At 37.9% G+C, this 22,673-nt stretch overlaps 1 protein-coding gene across 4 annotated transcripts in view; it reads left to right on the top strand.

Annotated features, from left to right (window-relative positions):
* Positions 1 to 22,468, top strand: part of SULF1 (sulfatase 1) — a 102,095-nt gene extending 79,627 nt beyond the window's left edge. For 3 of the 4 annotated variants that reach the window (XM_032995107.2, XM_032995108.2, XM_032995109.2), the window contains 9 exons: positions 4,633 to 4,849; positions 8,161 to 8,407; positions 10,168 to 10,264; positions 10,350 to 10,444; positions 10,869 to 10,934; positions 11,422 to 11,594; positions 13,896 to 14,038; positions 14,142 to 14,265; positions 20,055 to 22,468. In XM_032995107.2, coding sequence (XP_032850998.2) covers positions 4,633 to 4,849; positions 8,161 to 8,407; positions 10,168 to 10,264; positions 10,350 to 10,444; positions 10,869 to 10,934; positions 11,422 to 11,594; positions 13,896 to 14,038; positions 14,142 to 14,265; positions 20,055 to 20,878 — 1,986 coding nt within the window. In that variant the 3' untranslated portion in view covers positions 20,879 to 22,468. Of the gene's footprint in view, positions 1 to 4,632; positions 4,850 to 8,160; positions 8,408 to 10,167; positions 10,265 to 10,349; positions 10,445 to 10,868; positions 10,935 to 11,421; positions 11,595 to 13,895; positions 14,039 to 14,141; positions 14,266 to 15,150; positions 15,185 to 20,054 lie in introns of all 4 variants that reach the window. The other variant, XM_032995110.2, reaches the window with a different exon arrangement.
* Positions 22,469 to 22,673: the final 205 nt, after the last annotated feature.

Below are 22,673 nucleotides of genomic sequence, written 5' to 3'. Positions count from 1 at the left end.
ACAAAGTTGATTTGAAATCCTGCTTAAGTAGATATTCACAGTGCAGCACAGCACAATGATTCACGCTGAATGTATATTTTTATACCTTAATTATATTCACTAATGAAATAGACTTACTACATTTTAATGTTTGTAGCACAAACTGGTTAATACCATGAAATTGAGACCTGAGGTACATTGTCTCGCTCATGTAGGTCTAAGTCACAACTGGAGCTGTGCCAGTAGCAATGCAAAGCAAAGCCAAGCCACCAAGTACAAACAATACCATTTTAACCAGCCCATTTGCTCCCCTTTGCCTTTGAAATCACTTTATAAGGGCAAACTTCTACCCCCAGAAGAAAATACATCATGCTAATGACATCATCTGAGGAAAAGCTCCAGCTGCAGTCCTGGTGCAGTCCAGTGCTTGCCTCCCCACTGATGATCAGGCACATATACTTATGTGTTTAAACTTCAGGTCTGGCAGAGATTAAAGCAGCTTGAGCTTCCGAATTCAGAATAGGAATAGAATAGAATAGAATAGAATAGAATAGAATAGAATAGAATGGAATGGAATGGAATGGAATAGAATAGAATAGAATAGAATAGAATAGAATAGAATAGAATAGAATAGAATAGAATAGAATAGAATAGAATAGAATAGAATAGAATAGAATAGAATAGAATAGAATAGAATAGAATAGAATAGAATAGAATAGAATAGAATAGAATAGAATAGAATAGAATAGAATAGAATAGAATAGAATAGAATAGAATAGAATAGAATAGAATAGAATAGAATAGAATAGAATAGAATAGAATAGAATAGAATAGAATAGAATAGAATAGAATAGAATAGAATAGAATAGATGTCCAACTTCCTGACCACTTCAGGACTGACCAGAAACTAAAGCATGTTATTAAGGACATTGTCCAAAAGCCTCTTAAACACTGACATGTTTGGGGCATTAACCACCTCCCTAGGAAATCTGTTCCAGTGTTTGACCAACCACTCTCTTGATAAAGAAACGCTTCCTAGTATCAAGTGTGAACCTCCTCCAGTGCAGCTTTGAACTATTCCCACTTGTCCTATCAAGGGATCCCAGGGAGAAGAGATCAGCACCTCCCACTTCCCCTCCTCATGAAGCTGTAGAGAGCAATGAGGTCAGCCCTCAGCCTCTTTTTCTCCAAACTAGACACACCCAAAGTCCTTAGCTGTCTCTCATGGGATGCTCAGTCCTTTTACACCTTTACTTCTCCTAAGCTGCCTCTGCAGTTTGCTGCCAGGGCAGGGAGGGCTCTGGGAAGAGCTGTCAGCCGGCACACGTGGAGCCAGCCAGGGCCCCAGGCGCATGTGCAGAACAGACCCTGCTCGGTTTGGGGTGGCTGTAAACCAGCAAAGCCCCTCGCAGCGGGGCAGTCCCACCAGATTTTGGGTGGAGCGTTTCAGGACTCCTTTGGTGTCAGGGTATTAAGGATCCCCCTTCCACATTTGCTTCCCCTCCAAAGTTAAACTGAGGCGGAAGGAAAACCGGAGGTGGGGAGCTGAGGTGAGAGGGAAATAGTTGCTGGAGGGTAGGTGATGAAATGAGATGAAAGAAAGATAAGATGAGTCAATGACAGGGAAAAAGGCTGACACGGGTTAAGTTTCTCAACATGACTGAAACGATATAACAGCCTGTTGCAGCAAAATGGCAGGGTCCTGCTATTTCTCTCCTATTAGTTTTGGGTTTTTTTAATTCTGAGTTAGTCCTCTTTTATCCTACTGAGGAGAGAATAAATCAGCACAGGGGTCCCTAAGTCAGCATGCAGCTAGAAGCAAGGACTATCCCAAATTCTTATGGCAACGGTGAATTGTTTGATGGATTTAGGTGTTTTGTGAAACATCACTGTGAGAAGGAAGATAAACGTGGGGAAAATAAGAAAACATTGTACAAATTAAAATTTAATGAAGACATATTTGGTTTGTGTATGTACCCATGTTTTTTTAATCGGGTACCCAAAAAAACAAACCTAATAGTCCTGGACTTCAAATAATAGTTTGGTATTCATAGCAGGAAGGAAGGTAGAAAACAGGAGAGGGGAAGAGCAGTGTATCAGTCAGAACCTTCTTTTATGTGCATTAATGCATTTTATAGATCTAAAGATGAGCAGAAGGATCATTAGGATTTATTGCATAATGCATGCTCAGTGCCTTATTACATTGGCATGGGCAGGGATTCAGGAAAGTTAGTCTAAAAATTCCATCTTAGAAGTCTGAAACATCTTTATAATGACACTTTTTTAAGTAAAAGTCAAAAAAAAAAAAAAAAAGGAACTGAATCACATTTAATCCCTGTTTTAAATAGAGAACTATTATTAGCTTGTACTAGACACAGAGAGTCTTGTTTCAATGTTAGTCATAATACTGTTAAAAATTATCTAAATGGCTATTGAAGCCGCTCCTGGAAACTCTTGCTATAATTAATGTTAGACAAAGAGAATACTTATTTTACTTCAAAATAGTGCTTTTGAGACTCATTAAAAACTAGTGCCATATGTTTATAAATGTAACATGTACCCAATAAACACAGGAAATACAGTGGTGCAGTCAGTTCTTATCCTGTAACAATCTTCTCTTGCTGTGGTAGGAAGAGTGCACATGCTATTACAGAGTAAAATCCTGCAAAGCATTATAGCTCTCAGACACCTTTACTTGTAGAAAGTCACCTTGTCACTTGTAGGTGTATGTTTACACTGAGATTCTGAGCACGGGTGTAATTTTTCAGGCAGCCATCAAATTTGTGCAAGCCTTTTACACATGATTTACTGTTCTGGGATCAGTCACACCAATCCACAGGCAAAGTCTCTGAGCATGGGATCCATCTTTTAGCTCAGCCCACGTGTTAGGCCAGAGAGTGCTCACACAGCCCTGCGGTTCAGAGCCACATCAGCTCACGCCTCAGGTTATCGGGTCAGCAAATTTACCTGAGGCTTAGTTTTCTTTCTTCTTTCTTCAGTCAGCTTGACAGCACCTCCAAAACAGTCCAGAGCAGCCTTTAGTTAATGGAAGAGACCTACCAAAATGTGTATGCTCTGATATTAGTGTCCATTTCAAAAATGAAGTTGTGGTCTTCGTTAGGACCAGCATCTAGCTTGCTCTTAGTGAGGCAAGAGTAAGCTATGCTATTCAGTCATGGAAAGCAAGAAAGGACACATTATAGGGAAACTTAGCTGAAGCTGCAATTAAAAGGTTCCAGTTACCAATGACATGATTGACTTTTGTTCTCTACACTATCCAGTCAAACTTAATTGCTTTGTATGCAAACTCTGGTCATTGTGGCTTTAGATGCACAAAAGAACAAAACTCACTGGATAACGGTCATTTAGCATTACATTAGAATTATAAACAAACATATCTATTTCTATTTCTCCCTATTGTTATTTGGACTACAACTGACTTATAATTTTCACAGGCTTCTTAGCTTGTGCAGGGTGTTACAAGTGCCATATATGGCAATTTTTGGGCATAGGCAAAGGAGCTCTGATCTGTCAGCACCTACCCATGCTTTTTTAAAAAAAGACATTTAGCTTTTTAAAGACAGTTCAGTGTGGGAAAGAAATAAAAGTCCCAGTTGCTTTTTAATTTGAAAAATAAAGACAGAGGGATCCACTGGAAAAATCCACCTGGAATCTTCCATCTGGTTCAGTAATGTTGATAATCAAGTCAGACAGATATTGTGCAGACAAGCTGGAAAAAACTCTGTTTCCTCTCACTCTCCCTCACTTGCTCTGATATTCAGCATGTGTACAATGCTTTTTACAGATACTCCTTCCAGACTGCACCTTTTTCTCCCAAGCCCAATACAAATCTCAAGACTTAGCTATCCAGAGATGTTTATCCAAGTAAATTTATTTGTTTACTGTCCTAAGGTTTTTCCCCTCTCTTGCACCTGCTGGGTGTAGGGAAGCTGGCTAGGGATAATGAGCTTTCAGGCTTCTCCCTTCTCATGTAAAATATAAAAAGCCATTAATGCTTGCAGGTCTGAGTGGCATGGTTTGCGGGGACATGTCTTAGCATGCAGGTCCTAACCGGCCACTGGTAAGGAAATAAATTGCATGTTGTTAGTGGTTTATGTATTTTTCTATAAAACACATCCACAATTTGTCCTTCTCTTTTCAAGGAACCCTACAACTGAACCAGTTCGTCTGTGGGGATTTTTTATTTTCCCCTGAATCAGTTAGAAATTCAAAGCCACAGAACAAAGAAAAAAAAAAAAACAGTTTGTTTTTTCAAAGAAAAAAAAAAAGAGTTGGCGAAAACATCCTTGACATCTGTACTCCGTGGCTCAGTAAATTAAGACTTTTCACTTGTTCCTTTCAGGGATGTGTTTAGTCTAGATACTCTTGATTTATATATCTTTTTTGGCTGAGTTGTATTTTTTTATGCAGATTTCCAGTGATTTCATTCAAGCTTATGTTTGCCTAGCATGAGCGAGATGTTGAAAAGAATGTAAGTGAATTCAGTCCCTGAAATGTTTCCCTTCTCAGTTTGTTATTTAAGGGACTACTTAATTTTTAAAGAAATTTGCCTGTCTTGTTTTACAATACACCTGAAAGTAGCAGGGGTTGGGAAGGCTGCTGGGAAAACATCTTCATTTCTCTCTCTCACAGAAGTGGCAGTGCACGGAGGATGCTTCTGGCAAACTCCGAATTCACAAGTGCAAGGTATCTGGTGACATACTTGCCATCAGAAAAAGGACCCGCAGCATACACTCCCGGGGATACAGCGGTAAAGACAAAGACTGCAACTGTGGAGACACTGATTACCGAAACAGCAGGACGCAAAGGAAGAATCAAAGACAGTTCTTGAGAAACCCTAACGCGCAAAGTAAGTGTTGGCTGAGCTCTCGGGCTCTGGGGCAAAAAGCAGGGGGAAATGGCTAGCAGAGGGTTGGCTTACTGCTATACTCTTGCTTTCACCTCCGTGTCTAGTGAATGCAACTGCAATTGGCGGTGGGGGTCTACATAATTGCCTCTGTAATAACAATAATAATAACCACGGTGTTTATCCTTTGGATCACAGTGAGAAATAGTCTTTAGGCTGCCGGTGCTGGTGCCGGTGGTGCCGGTGGTGCTGAGTGATGCTGGTGGTTCTGGTGATGCTGGTGGTGCTGGTGGTGCTGGTGGTGCCGGTGGTGCTGGTGGTGCTGGTGGTGCTGGGTGGTGCTGGTGATGCTGGTGGTGCTGGTGGTGCTGGTGGTGCTGGTGATGCTGGTGGTGCTGGTGATGCCGGTGGTGCTGGTGGTGCCGGTGGTGCTGGGTGATGCTGGTGGTGCCGGTGGTGCCAGTGATGCTGGTGGTGCCGGTGATGCCAGTGGTGCTGGGTGATGCTGGTGGTGCTGGTGGTGCTGGTGGGGCTGGTGGTGCCGGTGGTGCTGGTGGTGCCAGTGGTGCTGGTGGCGCTGGTGGTGCTGGTGGTGCCGGTGGTACTGGTGGTGCCGGTGGTGCCGGTGATGCTGGTGGGGCTGGTGGTGCTGGTGATGTTGGTGATGCTGGTGATGCTCTGGTGCCACCTATCGCGCTGCTTAGACGTGACAACCCGGGGACATCGGCGGGTCTATCTCTGCCGTTCTCTGCTAAAATGTCCAGAGCCACCGTTTCCTTGCATCGTTATCACCGGATTCCCATGCTGTTTGGCGATACCCCAAAGCCGTCTTTGCCGTGAGGCACTGCCGTGCTGCGGCTGGAACAGCGCCGGGTGGGGCTTCCCCGCAAGTCGGTACCGGGATTCCCGCGGGGACACGAGTGAGATTGCAGTGTCCTCTAGTGGAGCGTGGGCTGAAGGGTCTTTAGGGCAGCAGCACTTGGATTTGTTTCTGGTAATGATTTCTACAAAAGACGCTTATTTAAATAGGCTATTATTTTAAATGGAACAAGTATTTTCTTCTATCTGCCCAGCGATGACAGTGAAGTTCTGTAGCTGTAACAATACAAGCGGACCCAGATTTCAGACTCTGTTCAAGAGCAGGCTCTATCCTCCCGCTGTCCGTCTAGAATACTGGGGGAATGAAATAAAAATGGGTCTCTCAAACAGGAAGATAGTGAAGTCGTATGAGAAATGCAAAAGTTAGAAGATGCTGCACAGATGTCTACAAAATAAGAAAATAATGTCAATATAATTCAAAATATTTCCTGATTTAAAGCCTCCCCCACTCTGGATGTGAACAAGAATCCCTGGTATTCTTTGTACATTCAACCACAATATTGTCTGTCTTGAGTCGTCTCATTCAGACAAAATGCTGCCTTGAAATAATTTCTTCCATTTGTTTAGTTTGATCTAAGGAACTTCACAGTGTGTACAAGCAGGCCTCTGCTGAGAAGCCTGCATGTCACAGACTGCCACGGTGATTCTCAAACCGAGGAATGTTCCCCCAGGTGATATGTTCAAGAGGAGATACCTGCCCTGTACCTTGGAAAGAGAAGATGTTGCTGGGGCACCGGCAAGGGCTTGAATGGGGATTGCAACTGGAGGAAGTGACCTGGGGATAGGATGTGGGGAAAAGATGGAAAACATCTGAGGGATACATCAGAAAAAGTCCTTTTTTTATGCTTTTCTCTTTTACAACATTCTTACACCTCTTCCCTCCTCCAAATCCCCCTTAGCACTACCTGTGAGTAGAGCACAGAAGGACTCATGATGATGAGACATTGTTAAGGGCGTGACTAGTTAAGGCCTAAGTTTTTAAATGACACTTGGATAAGATGCTTATATATTCCACTCTTTCAGTCACTTGATTAATAAGTAGTAACATCAGAGGCTGTTAAAATGCCACAAATTGTCCCATCTGACCCTATGAATCTTTCCACGTTATTTTATTAGAGATTCATATGGTTATAAATCAGAAAGATGCTTTGAAACTAGGAGGTTTCTCTTCAGGAAGATGAATGTCTCTGTTGACTGGGAAGCTTTTTTTCACCCAACAGCAGGCAACTGCTGAAACAGTTTAGGACAGGGTGGCTTGAATGAAGAGTTGAATGAGTTGAATGCTCACTATCTGCACTTCTAAAAGATTCTTGCAGGAAAGGTTCAGTGTGAGTGTCTCAAAGACACTGACATAAAACCTGCAGTAGAACTGACATTACCTACCAAAGGCAGTACTTTCCTACAGGTCCTGTTTTCTTCTGCTGCATGAATTATTATTTAACTGTTAAGTGACAAAGGTATGCTCAGCATAGGTTTAACAAAAGGAAATGCCCCATAACTGTTTTTTTAAAGCTGAATTATGTATTTCTAGGGCTCTGTGTGTGTGTGTGTGTGGTTTTGCTAGACAGAACATTCTTTGCTATGGTATTGACTGGGTTTTTTCAGCTTGATTTGGGACAAGTGCATTTAATAAAAGAAGTAAAAAGTGTAAAGGTCTTCCAGACGGAACCCAAACAGAGGTATTCTTGTCCAGAACATTTTAAAACCCTCAAAGAATTAATTGTTTTAATTAATCTGACTCATATACACAGCAACTAAAAGAGCTGTAACCCTATTAAGGTCCGAGCTTTCAACAGTTAGAAGTGACACAATAAATCTCACTGTAGCTCTACAAAGCAGCAAGTTTTTTGTGGTCTTTGTCTTGTACACCGAAATAAAGATTGTTTGTATGTTGAAGTGTAAATAGATACATATTGGTACATATACACTGATGTATGAGGGATTCTTGTCTTTTTAATGCCTACCTTTAAAAATGAAAAGGTTTTATCCTTTTAAAAAGTAATTTTTATTCTAAAGCATAAATCAAACTTATGTCACATGGCAATTTACAGGTGTTGACCTTGTTGCACAGTACTGAACTGTTTCATTTTCTAAAGTGTTTTCTAATCCTGTGGTCTGATTTTTTGAGTGTCTCTTTCTATATATCTGAATTTTGAGATACTGATTTTATTTAGAGATATAGATGCTAACTGTGGCATAGGGTCAGACCAGCATGAAATGCAAACCTTGAAGCAATTGAAATGTCATGATACTCATGAAAGTTTGGGCCCCAACGTATCAAAAAATCATTAAATAAGTTTCTCTAAAGCCACAGGAAAAAAATAAGCTGTTTTTACTGAACAGCATTCTTGGTCTTTGGAATAAGTTTTGTGTTCATGGCACAAGCCATGGAGACATGTATATGGAACTAGGAATGTTTCTTCCTTCCGCTTCAGAATACAAACCCCGATTTGTTCACACTCGCCAAACCCGGTCCTTGTCTGTGGAATTTGAAGGTGAAATATATGACATAAATCTGGAAGAGGAAGAACTGCAGGTGTTAAAGACAAAAAGTATCACCAAGCGTCACAATGCTGAAAATGAGGAAGAAAGAGAGGAAGCTGATGGTGCTCATGGTGACATGATGATTGCTGATGGCACTGTTGCTATAGGTCAACCCAACTCTGTCAGAGTGACGCACAAGTATGATTGCCTTTTCTATGTTGTTGGTTTTTTTCTTAAAATGAAATCTTCTTCATGTTCTAATTATATTCTCTCACTCTATTTTTTATGATTTTATAGCTACAATATTTAAAAATTCAAAACTATTGTTGTAGATTTTAGATAAACCTGAGTTGTGTTCATCAGTAGATGGAATCATTTAACTTCACAATGTATTTTAAAGGGAGGCATATAGTTTACTTTTTATTTCCGAAGAATAGGCATCTCCAGGTGGAGATTCATCCTCTGTATCGAAACATATGTCTTATCATGGATTGAACACCCTGTGAAGCTGACACACTTGCTGGTCTTTATAAAGTCTAAGGTACCAGCTTAGCACAGAGGCCTAAATTCGAGATGACTGAAATCCCACTCTAAATCTAGGATGGATTGGATCAATTACATCATCTTTCTTAATGCTTCTTTGTTTGTAGCCACTAACATTAGCTAAGATACATTAGATCTCTCTATCCCTGAAGAGATCTGCAATCATTTTTCCATTCCAGAAAATGTTCAGATGTCAATTTTTAGCCCTACACTAAACATGAATGAAAAACAAAAATCTGAAAATATTTTTTATTTTTAAAAAGCTAATATGATTTACCTGAAAAGCCGAGCAGATGCAGCCAACAAAAATCTTCTATTTTATCATTTTTATTTTATTTTATTTAAAACATAGCTAACATTTTTCTCTTTTTTTTTTTTTTTATTCTTTTATTAGTTTAAAAAAAAAAATCAAGGAAAACTTAAAAGTTAATTTTGAATAGGTAAATTTTATCCTTTTTTTACATTGATAGTGTCCATCCGTGGAATCAATAGAGCCTTAAATAGCCTTCTGGAAAAGTTGTTCTTTCTCCATAAAGTGTTTTGACTTTTACTGAATGCAGCATTGATTTCAGAATTCTTTGAGTGAATAAAAAAACATAGGGGGATAACATGAGAAGAGATAAGCATCTAAATCTCCCTTTCTGCTATTATCCTCAAAAATTAAAAGAAGGGTTCTGATGAAGCAGTAAAATTGGAAATTTTCCATAATTAAGGAATTTCTGTTTGTCAGCATGGAGATTTTGAAAGCCCAGCCTGTAGTCTGATAGATTTTCTTGCCCTTCCATGTCTTTTTTTTCTCTTGGTAGAGCTGTTTTTTAAAACTGGTATGAATGTTTTTGTCATTACACCACTTTTGAACTTGAGCATTCTGTAGACTTTTTTTTAATCACTTATTTGAACTCTTTTCTCTAACTTTGATTTTTATTGACCTTTATTGATTATATTGAACTTCAGCCCATTGTATATTCTGTTCTTGACTGTTTTGCATACTTGGAAGATGAGTCCCATTCATGTGGGAAGAGGAATATATTTCTCAGCAGCTGGCAGTTAAATAAGAAATGGCATGTTCGGTTAACAAGAGGCTTTAAATTCTGAACAGATATTTGTTTCAGTTTCAATTTCATTTCTGATTGGATTAAGAATCTCCAAGATGACATTGACATTGTATTTTCGCTTAGCAGGCCGAGAGCAGCTGTCATGGATGAGGATTTTTTTTATTTATCTTGCAGAGAAAACAGATGGAAGCAATTATTAATACTATTGAGTCAACATAAGAAGACCTTGTAGAGTTTATTTGTTTATTAATAGAGTATAACAAAGATTTGATTAGGAATGTTAGAAGAAAGAGAAGAAATGGGTAGGCAATTAGGAAACCACTGACCTTCTTTTACCACTTGTTAAACTCATGTCTGCAGATGTTTTATTCTTCCAAATGACACTATTCACTGTGAGAGGGAGCTGTACCAATCTGCCAGAGCCTGGAAAGACCACAAGGCTTACATTGATAAGGAGGTAAGAGGTATTTTAAAATCTGAGTGAAGTCTTTGCACTGCTACCTTTTCAAAGAATAATTCTGACTTGGAAATATTCTCTGCAGATCGAAGCTCTCCAAGACAAAATTAAGAATTTGAGGGAAGTTAGAGGACACTTAAAAAGGAGAAAACCAGATGAATGTGATTGCAGTAAACAGAGGTAAGAGAGATGGCATTCAGCACTGAAAGCTGCATCACTTGCTTAGGCTTACACATTTTCCAAGTTTTCTGAGATGGAACATAAAGAACTTGAGCTTTATTGATATTTATAACTGCTGTAGGTACTCATTTTAGTTAGATCCCTTTCAAGAGTAGAAGCTACTGTGAATCAAAAGAAGATAAATGTTAAAATTTTAAGATTAAATATGTTTGTATTCTACTAACATATTTGAACCCAGCTGTAGTTCTGTTATAATCTAGCATAGGATCACTCAGACAGGTATAACTTCTTCAAATGAAGTGAAAATAGTGAGTCATTCTGTGTAGTTCCTTAAGAAAATGTCAAAGATGGTATGTTTCTTGTTTGTTTTTCTTTGTTGAAAATGGTTTAATGACTTGATAATTCCTCATAATATTCCCTGTAGCTATTACAACAAAGAGAAAGGGGTAAAGGCCCAAGAGAAACTCAAGAGCCATCTTCATCCCTTCAAGTAAGACTGTTATTATCCTCTTACTCTCTCAGCTGTCTTTTTGTTGACTGGAGAAATATAATATTGGGGGCTTGGGTTTTTTTTTGTGGAAAGGGGAAGGAAGAAGATGAGGGAACGAAAAGGTCACATTTAGCAAGATCTCACGAGAAAACTTCAGTAGTTTTGGACAGACTTGTGAAAGTTTATGGATAATATTTTTAAAGCCTAATGATAGAAAATTGATTAAATTAATAATTTCAGAAGCTGATTGACCTCACAATTGTTAAAAAGATCCAGTTAAGCCTAAACGCAACAGTGCCTTATTTCTCGTGCTTACTGAGGAGAACACACTGTAATAACTGCTCGGGTGGCAAGTGAGCTAGAAGAAGGACACGGTCTCACCCTCTCCTCTTTAAAAAAGCCAGAAAGATGTAAAAACTGCTAGTGCTGCTGTTCACCAAATAGAGACTGTTCTCTGTCAGCCGTGCCCAACTTTCTCTCTGAACAGAGAAGCAGCACAAGAAGTGGATGGCAAACTGCAGCTGTTCAAGGAGAACCGGAGAAGGAAAAAAGAAAGGAAGGGGAAAAAACGCCAGAAGAAAGGAGACGAGTGTAGCCTTCCCGGACTGACGTGTTTTACCCATGACAACAACCACTGGCAAACAGCTCCGTTCTGGAACTGTAAGTCCGATGTCCACATGCAGACAACATCTAGGTTATCCTGCTATGTTACAGAGTTTCCACTTCATGCAATCAGAGCATTATGTGGAAGAACTGGCGTTTGTTTAGTAATGCTGCTGCTGCCATTATTCTGAAGTATGAAGGAAGAATGTCACTTGAGTATGGTTGTAATTGCTGCATTACTTATTTATACGAAATTATCACAAGAGACTTGACGCTAAACAATACAGAAACAAAAAGGAGAATCGGCCTCTAAAACACCAACTTTCATAACCAGCCACTGAGATTTGTGTCATCTCTTGGAGATCAAGATGATCAAATATTACATAGCAATTTTAATTGGGTTTCCAATTAGTAATAATAACCTTATTCTTCCAATTGTTACAAATCCTTTAGGGGACTTGACCTGTAATGTTATCACCAGCTTCAGTGTGTAAAAGGTTTACTTTAATTTCATCACTTTGATTTCAGAGTGTATCATAAGCCACTTACCTTATTGTGAAGAAAATAATGATACTTTCCCTTATTAATTCTTTCCATTATTCCCATTTTTTTTTATTCTAAAAGAATTTAAAAATCACAGCTGTGGAATATGTATATTGGTGTATAAGAACACAATATTATAGCTAGATAATATTTTAAGTTCCTTTAAACTTCAGGGTATATAGATAATCATACTATTGAGGCATGCTTCAACATTTCTCAGTATTCAGCATTAACGAAAAAATCACCTTTCTCATCTTTGGTGGCGGAGGAAGAAAAGTGATTGAAAACTACTTTCAAAAGCTTCAAGATCAATTGATGATTAAGTTACAATGTTTTTGACTCCAAGCAGAAGATCTGCTAAAACCAATTTTTCATTTGTCTCCTAGTGATAATCTGTTCTGATTGCACTAGCACTTCTGCTAATATGTTTTTTACATTTTAAGATGTTCCTAAAGTAGTCAAAAGCAAGGTTTTTGTTTTAAATGGAATTATTAGATTGGCTTATTACTTTTTAACAGTGGTGTAAAAAATGGTTATGAAAAGCATTCCCATATTGCTGTGTATTCTGGCAACGCTGCAACAACAGTCATGGGGTAAAAAAATGTCCCTTTGACACAGTCCATAACTTAAAGAAGAAGTAAGGTATTATAATATCATTACTATTTTGATGAAGTTTGTTCAAAACATTGATGCTATTACAGCTAGTCACAGTACTAATAACAAACCTAAATAAAAATCTAAGGCAATATTAATATTTTATTTTGGGAATTAAAGAAGCATTCTTCCACAGAAAAACTTTGTTAGCAGTTTGTTTGAAAATTAAGACATACCTTTCTTACAGCCAGCCGAACAAGATTATAGACAAGATATACCCAGGTCTCCTCCATGGCTGCTCCCATCACTGTGACACCTGGATCCAGGTGTCTTCAGTCTGGAGTGGAAGCCTGCTCTAGGTTTCCCTAGGTAGAAAAGCGAAAACAAGGTGTAATCCAGTTACAGTGCTTGAGATTGTCCTACAGCCTTGACCGAATGATTTATTTTCCCCTCTTATTTGTGTATCAAATAAATGAAATGAGGGATTACAGTTCAAAACAACAGTTAAGTGGTTACCTCAGGAAAACTCAAGCCAGTAAGGGAGAGCTGTTTATGATGAGGCATAGGACTATTCATTGGTCTTCCTTTCCACCTTGCTTCCTTCATCTTTCCTGCATTCAAGGTGCCAGGCAAGATCCCTGCTTGCAAACACATCTCTTCATTGTCTAATCTCTCTCACTTGCCTCATTCCTGTACCCTACCTCGCGCTTTCTTGACTGCTGTGTCGTTTCCATCTCACTTATGACACCAACTCACAATTTGACTTTCCTCTCTAACGCTTATGCTTCTGTAATTAGCTCTTGTATCTCAGAGGCTTTACTAGGTTGAGGTTACTTACTGTTGGAGGAAATGGTACTCTTCTATATAGTAAGCAATTCCACTGAATGTTCTTATATACAAATATTAAGGATCAGGATTTGTGCTGTTTTTTTGTAAAGTCTGAATTCTGCTCAATATCAATAAACCGTATATAACTCAGAACAGAATATGCCTCATTAACTATAGGATTCACTATCTTCTTCTTTCTTTAACTGTGTGTTGGTGACAATGTTTAGCAGCATTTGTTTTGGTTTAATCGAGAATCTAACATTATTCAAATAGATTTTTTTTAAAGATGGATCTAGAATTTAAGTACGTGAAGATCTATAGAAGTTTCACTAGTAGAAGAAACAAACAGATTCTTTTCCACTGAATGCTAATAACTTCTTTCTTTAATTACAGTGGGTTCTTTCTGTGCTTGCACGAGCTCAAATAACAACACTTACTGGTGTTTGCGAACAGTTAATGACACCCACAATTTCCTCTTTTGTGAGTTTGCAACTGGATTCTTGGAATATTTTGATATGAACACTGATCCCTACCAGGTAACCTCTTTTCTCTGTTACAAAATGTTGTTCACCAGACTCCTCTAGGGTTTTTTAATTTCTGTTAACAAGTACTTTTTCCCTCCATTCCTCTTTTTCTCAGCTGACGAATACAGTACACACAGTGGAAAGAGGTATTTTGAATCAATTACACGTACAGCTAATGGAACTGCGAAGTTGTCAAGGTTATAAGCAGTGCAATCCAAGGCCGAAGGGACTTGAAACAGGTACAAGAAAAATAGAAGTGTTTATTTCGATTTTATTCATTTTTTTTTCCATCTGCTTAAGTACTAATTGTATCCATGAAGTGTCACTCTCCTAAGTGTTGCTCTGAATAGTTTGGAATGATCCACATGCACCATCCTACATAGCTGCATGACCAAGTTTGCACAGGTTATTCTAGACAGATATTAATGGCAAACAACATTTGATGGAAATTCTGCAGAAAGTTTATCGTGTTATTTGCACTGAGCAATAGCAAGCATATGCCGATCTTTTGTAGTCATAACTCTTTTCTCTGTTGCAGGGTTTATTTGGCTAGTTTCTGCCTCCCAGTGGCAGAGGAGGTATTAAATCCTGTGTTTATTTGAATTGCTGTCTGTTTATATGAACAACTTCAGATTCTACAGCACAATTGCGATTTAACGTTACAAACTTCTAATCAGCAGTAGTCCCCTCCGTTTTTGAGGAAATCAGTGTTTCTTTGCAACAGTCTCTGAGTAGAAAAATAGCTGGTATTTATACTTCATAACTCTGGAATTCATTGCACTTAAATTTGGTTGATTGAATATTGTGATTTTTTTTTTACAGGAATATTTCTTTCTTCCTAATTTGTGGTGTTGCATCTTTGTATCTCTTTCTTCAGCTACAAATGTTTCTCCTTTTTACGATATCTAATTGTTTGGGGGGTTTATTATTTTTAAAAAACTGTGGTTTTTCAGTTCTTTTAAATACAACTTCCAGGAAATCTTTGTTGGACTGCAGCTCTGTCTTTATTTAACACAGTACATTTCTTTTTAGGAATTAGATGCTGTGCATGGAAAACTACATTGTGAATGGTTTTACAAGTTCTAAACACTAACAAAAGTTACTCTTGTATTTTCCTATATCAGGAAATAAAGATGGAGGAAGCTATGATCCACACAGGTATCCACACTTTTTTATTCTCCTCAGCAGCTTCTTTCCAAATAATTGCATGACTCCAGTCCATTTCAACTAATGTCTGTATCCTGCCATGTTGCACACAGCATAGCTTTTGATGCATGCATTTTCTAACTACTTTACACTGAACTTGGCCATTGTTTTTTAGATCTACCATTCTGCATTTAATGTAGCTCGTTGTCATAGCAAGACTTCATACAGCTCATATTCCATGTCTGTATTTCTTAGATGTTTACACTAGGAAAATGACACAAAAAGAATCACTTCTTTTGGGTTGTTTTCCTGTTGTTGGGTTGATTTTGAATGGGTTGGAGTTTTTTTCTGGTTTTATTTAGGAAGGCTGTACAGCTGCTTTTTAAAGGTAAACCAGATGTGCTTAAAAAGCTTTCTGACATAAATGTATCCAAAGAGCACAACCAAACCTGTGGAAGTAAAGTAAAATCTTATCACTGGCTTTAGGAAATGCTGGCAGATGCTGCCTTAGGCAAAAGCAGTGATCAATGTGAGCAGCATGTGCTTTGAAGCCAGGAGGAAACAGGTCGATATAAGTGTGGCAGAAAGATGAGGCTCCTTCGGGTAGGAGGGACAATGCTTTCATACCAAATCACACACACAAGAAACAAAATTTCTTCAAAACACCGTAATATCTGAACTAGAGGAAGGATACCTCAGCTCAGGTACTTTATACCTAATGCTTGAACATGAGGAATACATGAAAAACTGATGTTCACAAGTTTATTTATCTGTTTGCAAGTATGCTTGTCACACCTACATGATTATCATGCAGACCTCAGTTCCTGCCACTGGAGGAACCAGTCAAACATAAAGCAAAGGCCTGAAGAGACTGAAAAACCTCAGGTCTTAACAGTACTGCATTTGCTGTTCATTGAGCAATACTTAGGGTAAAAAACAGATTAAGATCTGACAAGTATCACATTTAGACTTGATATCTTCTTATAGTATATCAGTTTTATACATTTTCTTCTCCATGTGCTTTGGTGGATTAGTGCCTGATATATATTCTTTACCTGAGTTGTAAACAGAGTATAAAACTCTACATAAAACTTTTTTTTTTTCACAGTGTCTTCTGAAAAGAGCCTTGTCACTAGCTCCCAGCAGCCAGGGAACAATTAAGATAATGTATTTCAATGTTGTATAGATCTCCAATTTAAGCAGCTTATTTTTCCTTGCAGCCAATTTTGTGTTTTCTCACTTGAGTAGTTTTGAGATCTAGGAAAATGATAAGCTTTTGTTTGGTTATATCCCAGTTGTTTGCATTGCTCATTACAGCCTTGTGGGAACTGGTTACTACAATGATAGAAAATAATCCCTGTAATTATGCTTTTAAGTCTTTCATTAGAAGACATCCTCGTAAGCATTCCTCATTTTAACAAGATCTAACAAAACTGGCATTTTTGAATTGTAGGATTGCATGAAATAGTAGAGCACACAGGATTAATCTTTAAATTAGATCTTGCTACACATTTTAACTTCTGATACCAAGTCAATAAACATTATGCTACAGGTATAGGATAACACAAGTTGTATTACTCTCTGCCATTACATTCTAAACACCCGGTTTCTTGAGCTACACAAATGACTGTGTTTCAATATTTCAATATTTCAAGCCTCAGTCTTGGTGGAAATAGGTTTTCTTTTCTAAAACAAAACAAAACAAAAAATAAACAAAACCCATTCATCAGGAATCATTAAAACAATCTTGTAAAGGATCCTTTTCTTGATGCCTGCAGAGAAACCAGTGGAATAAGGGAAGGCCTTTTGCTGCTAAATCACGCGCACTACCCCCTTAGGTTTCCTTCTGATAGAATAGTTTCTTCACTCAGACCTGTTTCCAGTTCAAAATGTCCTGAGTTAGTACAGCACTACAGGTGTTACAAGTATAATACTGAGACAACAGGCATGTATGAAAACAGCCAGTATAGTGCCGTTTGCTTAACACATGGGGAGAGCTTCAGCGGCGAAGTACTAGTGTCACCTGTGTCCTTTGACGGACAGGACAACTCTGCAGACGTGGTTGATAACTGGATGTGGGAACTGCACACTCCTCTCTCTTCTCCTGCTTGTCTGATGTTTTTCAAAGCCACCAAGGAGATGATTGTACCTACTTGTCTTTAGTATCAGTGGTGATATATCCAGATCCCTTATTAGTTTTGAGACATCGCAGCCACGGATGGCATCATGGGACTCTGGGGTGTAATTATTGGAGAGCGAAGCTTAGCTAATGCTTGATTTTTAAAAATCAGAAGATGTTTTACTGTAAACAGTTAGCAACAATTTTTCTCTCTTTTGGGTCTATGATGTAGCTGAGAGATTCCAAAATGTTGATTGAGGAAACCACTGCCAGGCTGTTACTCAGATGCAACTCATCTGCACTTTCCCATTTCACACCTATTTGTAATGAGATTTCTTACAGGGGAAAACCTTTTATTTCCTCCCTCCTTTCAGCCGTATGCTTTGATTTCTGTGGGAAACTTTTCATGCTTACTGCTAAGTTGTGGAATTGAGCTGTGATTCACTCAGTCAGCCAACATACAGACAGCTCTAGGACCTCAAGACTTTGTCTTCCTATTTGTTTAACATGTATGGATACAAGTTACCTCTGTCCCATGTGTTTAAACAAGTTTGGTTTTTTTCTGCTGGACATGAAGATCATTGAACAATTCTCAGTGCCCTCCCAGCTGTGAAACTCCTCTGAGGCTGCAGAAACAGTGCCACATTTAGAGGGGAAAAAATAGACCCAGCCTGAAGGACCACGTAGCGCTGACTCAGCCTTTGAGTTATTTTGTAGGAATACAGCAAGCTCCTTGCTCATCTCACTTCTCCGCAGCACAGTCCCGTTGCCTTGCCTCGCTGCCAAGGCTGATGGGATCCCTGCTCCTCTTCACTGGCCCCCAAACCTCCCCACTAGCCACCCTGACACTCAGGCTTGCCCAGTGCAATCCCTTGTCCCACTGTCTGGGACAGGCAGCAGAGGGTCTTCCAGGCCCAAAGGCACCTTTGAAACTGTCAATACGAATACGAACAGAGCAAAATTTAAATATTGTCACATTTGCAGTGTAGTTAATATCTTAGAGGGTTTGGTGACTAAAATCCTCAAAAATGCACCCCTTCCTACGATGTTTTCTAGGGGTCTTTATACCTCTAAGCACTGGAATAGTAAGATTTTTTTTTCTTGAAACCTCTGCAGTATTTAATTTTTTTTTGTTTCAGGAAACAAATTATCCATAAGTTGTCTTGTGAAGATGGCTCTCGTGGCCATGCCATGATTTCATTTCTCTTGTCTACTTCAGGAAAAGAAAGAAGACACTGTGTCACAGCTGTCCTACAGGATCCAAAAACCTTGTGTTGCCTCCTATAATAGGGAGTTTGACAAGTGTTTGTGAAAAAAATATTTCTAGAACTTGCTTTTAAAAAATAAGATATAGAAATTTTACGTTGTAATGTATTTACAGCTGTTGTGTTAAGTGAAGTAATGTCAGTTAAGATCAAAGGTTCAGGTGTTTCCAAGTAACTAAAGTGGTCTCTCTTTGGTGCAGAATAAGGTTTCTCATCATAAGAAAATCTCAAGGTTTTTTCTGACCATAGTGGTATTTTTCTGACTTTCCATATGATGAACCAAGTGGTTGATAAATTCTTTCCACTGTGAAATTACAAGATAGTAAAGAAGCAAAGAAAATAAGCTATGATAGATACAAGTTGTATCTTCTGTTTTACTTTAAAATGAGAAAGGTCAAGCTAAAATGCAAACAAATTAATGGAGCTGCCAAGAACCCATTGTAGGGATGAAGGGCTCAATATGGATAAATATTTGTACTCAGTTGACACTGTTGGACTATAGCCACTTTTACTTCCAATGTCATTACTACTAGCCTACCTGCCCATACAAATTTTAGAAAGAGAATAAGTCATCTCAGTGAACTAATTACCGAATATTGCCTACAACATCATTGGTAAGGACAAATTTGCCACTTTCCCTGAAAGGCTTTTGCATCACCTGATCAGTTTTTCCTTATAGTCCACTTTGTTATGTAATGCAGCTCCATTGCTACTTATAGACTCACATGTATGCCCTTTATTCAAACTTATTATTTGATAAAACTGTTAGATATTACCTTTGAAATAAAGAAAACCTTTAGGAGGTTCTATATCTATGTATATTTTAACACTATTTTACAGAGTGGCACAGTCCTATAGATTAATTCGCACCAAGTTTTTACAGCTTTTATTTCTCCTAATTGTTCCATGTAAATTAAAATTACTGTTTACAAAGTAAACAAAATACTACCTTTGGCTATCATTTATTAAATAAAATGTGGCTGGTTGGTTTGCAGACCATATGTCTCGAGCTACCCAGACACCAAATTCCTGTGGGTGTTGTTGAAGTTCAGGCCACTAATGGCATTCAGATTTAGCCCCATCTTTTATACTTAAACACTGTTTGCTTATTCCATATTTTGGTGAAGTGTTCAGGAAAGGCAAATGGATTATTTGTGTATTGAAGCACCTTTTCTGCCTTGAAATATCAGAGGCAAGATTTATCTCTTGACTGTCGTCACAAAGCCCCATTAGACCAGATTTTGATCTTTTTTACTCAGTCCAAGGATGTAGCAGAAGACAAGGAGGTTTTTGCTGTGTGTTCAGCAGGAGCTGTGAACACACCTGAGCCCAGAATCATTGCTATAATGAGGGAAGATGTGAAGCATGGTACATTTTGAGCTACATATGGTAAAAATAGTGGTGCTTTCAAGCAAAATGGAGTAGAAACACACATGGAAGCGTTGCTTGTACTTTTAAGCTGGTGTTCACCATTAGGCTTTATTCTTTCTTTCAACAGAGGACAGTTATGGGATGGATGGGAAGGCTAACCTGCCCAGTTTCACTGGTGACATCAACTGGCAAGGACTGGAAGACTTGTACAGTGTGAATGAAAGTGTATATGAATACAGATACAACTATAGACTTAGTCTGGCTGACTGGACTAATTACTTGAAGGATGTAGATAGAATGTTTGCACTGCTGAACAGTTACTACCAGCAAAACAAAACAGGCAAGGCTAACACTGCTCAAAGCAACGGGGACAGTGACGAATCATCTACATCGTTTACCTTGGTGGAAATGACTTCTGCTGAAGAATCGAGCGGCCTGCCTGCAGAAGAGTTGCAGCTTATTGTGCCAACGGACTTTGCCGCCCTCGCTTTGAGCACGGTGAATTTAAGTCAGGAGGGGAAACTTGAATTAAACAATGATATTCCTGAGAAAAGTAGTTTGAATGACGCACACTGGAGAAATAATCATCAAGCTGAAAAATGGATGGAGGATAAAGAATCAGACCGTTTTGATATGGACTTCAGTGGAAACGGTTTGATAGAATTGGAGTCCCAACATAGTTTCATGCTACAACCCGTCAGTATTCCTCAAAAAGACACTCATCAGGACAGTGATGCTATGGAAGATATATTTGAGGATCAAATATACCTTCCCCTGAGGTCCGATGAACCCCTCGTTCATCAGGGTGTAAACTTATCCATTAGGGATTCATCTATTGGTAACCAGAAAACAGGAACTTTCTTAAAGAAAAAGGAGCAGAGTCTTGCAGGGGAAACTTCACAAATCCTAAACGTAGAAGGCAGTGCCTCAACTCCACTCTCCTTGGATTAGATCAAGTTGCAAACCATTAAATAATTTCTCCTTTTTCTTATTAGCAAACTAATTAAGGTAATCATGACAACTGACATTCCATGTTTATTGTAGATACGTTTTGCAGCTAAATTGAGCCCAGTTCAGTATTTGTCTGTGTGCATTTGTTTTATTCACACACATGTATTTCCACAGTAATTCTCCCCACTGGGAAGAAAAATTTCCAGCTTTTGATGAAAAGAAACAGTGTTAACTATCAAATGTAGTAGCACATTCTCCAAAAGCTAAAAACTATTTCTTTGAAGAGGATGTTCAAGTTACTGTCTCTATTTCCAAATGATCCCATCATGAATGAGTGTTTCAGTCCACCCAATCTGTCTGCATAATGTCTTTTCATAAATTATTTTAACCACTGGAAATTCCTAATGTCACGCTTTTGAGTAAAATGCACTTTTAAAATCTGTATGCCATACCCTTTACGAATCTAATACCTTACCTGTTCTTAGTTTGTTCATTGTCTTATGTAATTGTGAAACCAATAAATAGATTGACAGGAAAGAGGTAATCAGCACGGATTGTGGATACAGACACTTTGAATATTATTTTAGCAAAAATATTGCATGTTTTTGTTACTTTGATTTAATTAAATTTACTCTCAGAAAGGTATGGTTAATGATTGTTAACTGTAGGAGGATTTGTTTAAATTGGATTGTTTCCCTATATGTTGATATTGTCAGTATTAAAAATCCATGAGGTTTTTTGACTTTTTTTTTTTTTTTTCTGATACCAGTAGGAAAGTTTACATCAACACATATATGCTTTTGTCACCACATCTGATTTTTATTATCCTGAACAATCTCTTGAAAGCATTATTATAATTTTGAGTCTTAAATTCTTCTTGTTTTGAACAGGCATTAAAGGGAATAATAAAATCATGATAGATTTACATTACTTTAGATACAAAAGGCACATGAGGTTAAAAATAGTAGTTTAGATAATTTTTGTTGTTGTATTCTAAATTTTTTCTTGAACTTTACCAAACATTAAATTTTATAAAGTATAATACAAAAATTACTTTGAAAATCTGAATTACTCGAAACTTAGTATTTTCCCTTGCATTTTTATAAATTCTAAATAATTAGCACAACAACAAAAGAGAATTACCTCAAACAGGTGTAATTCCATAGTGTCCAGTTCATGGTTGTGTTTCCTATCTGTTACATGTTATTTAGTGTAGTGAGGTTTTTTTGGCTATTGCAAGCACTGCAGGTTAAACTTACATTCATTGCATTGTATTTTAAGTTGAAACTTTTTAAAAAGGAGATTCTTTCAGTAGGATTTTAATAATTTTAAGAAACAGTCTTATTGATGGACTCTGTACATATGTTAAAATTACTAGCTCTTTATCTGATGTATGTGTTATGGGCTGATTGATAGAAAAACGTATTTATGGTCATGAATGATGCTATTTGTACATAGGTTTTAAGTTACTAGGATACAGACTCTGTTTTTAAATCTTGTATAATATTTCTGTGATACTTTTATAGAACAATTCTGGCTTCGGGAAAGTCTAGAAGCAATATTTCTTGAAATAAAAAGTGTTTTACTTTACCTGCTTCAGAGAAGTCCAGGTCATCCAGTTTTCCTCTTAATTAAGATTTATTTTAAAAATATGTTAATAGTTTCAGTTTTAAGAATCCATCCACTTTTAAAGCAATGAGTAACTAAATAACACACTATAATCTGTTAGTTATAAATTATTCCTTGAGATTGTGAATAATATATATTTTTTGTTTAAGACATACTGTGATTTTTT

Source organism: Tyto alba, unplaced genomic scaffold (assembly GCF_018691265.1).
Source record: "Tyto alba isolate M040663 unplaced genomic scaffold, T.alba_DEE_v4.0 Super-Scaffold_9, whole genome shotgun sequence".
Classification (NCBI taxonomy): Eukaryota; Metazoa; Chordata; class Aves; order Strigiformes; family Tytonidae; genus Tyto; species Tyto alba.
The sequence above is the reverse complement of the archived record's forward strand: the minus strand, read 5'-3'. Positions and strand labels throughout refer to the sequence as shown.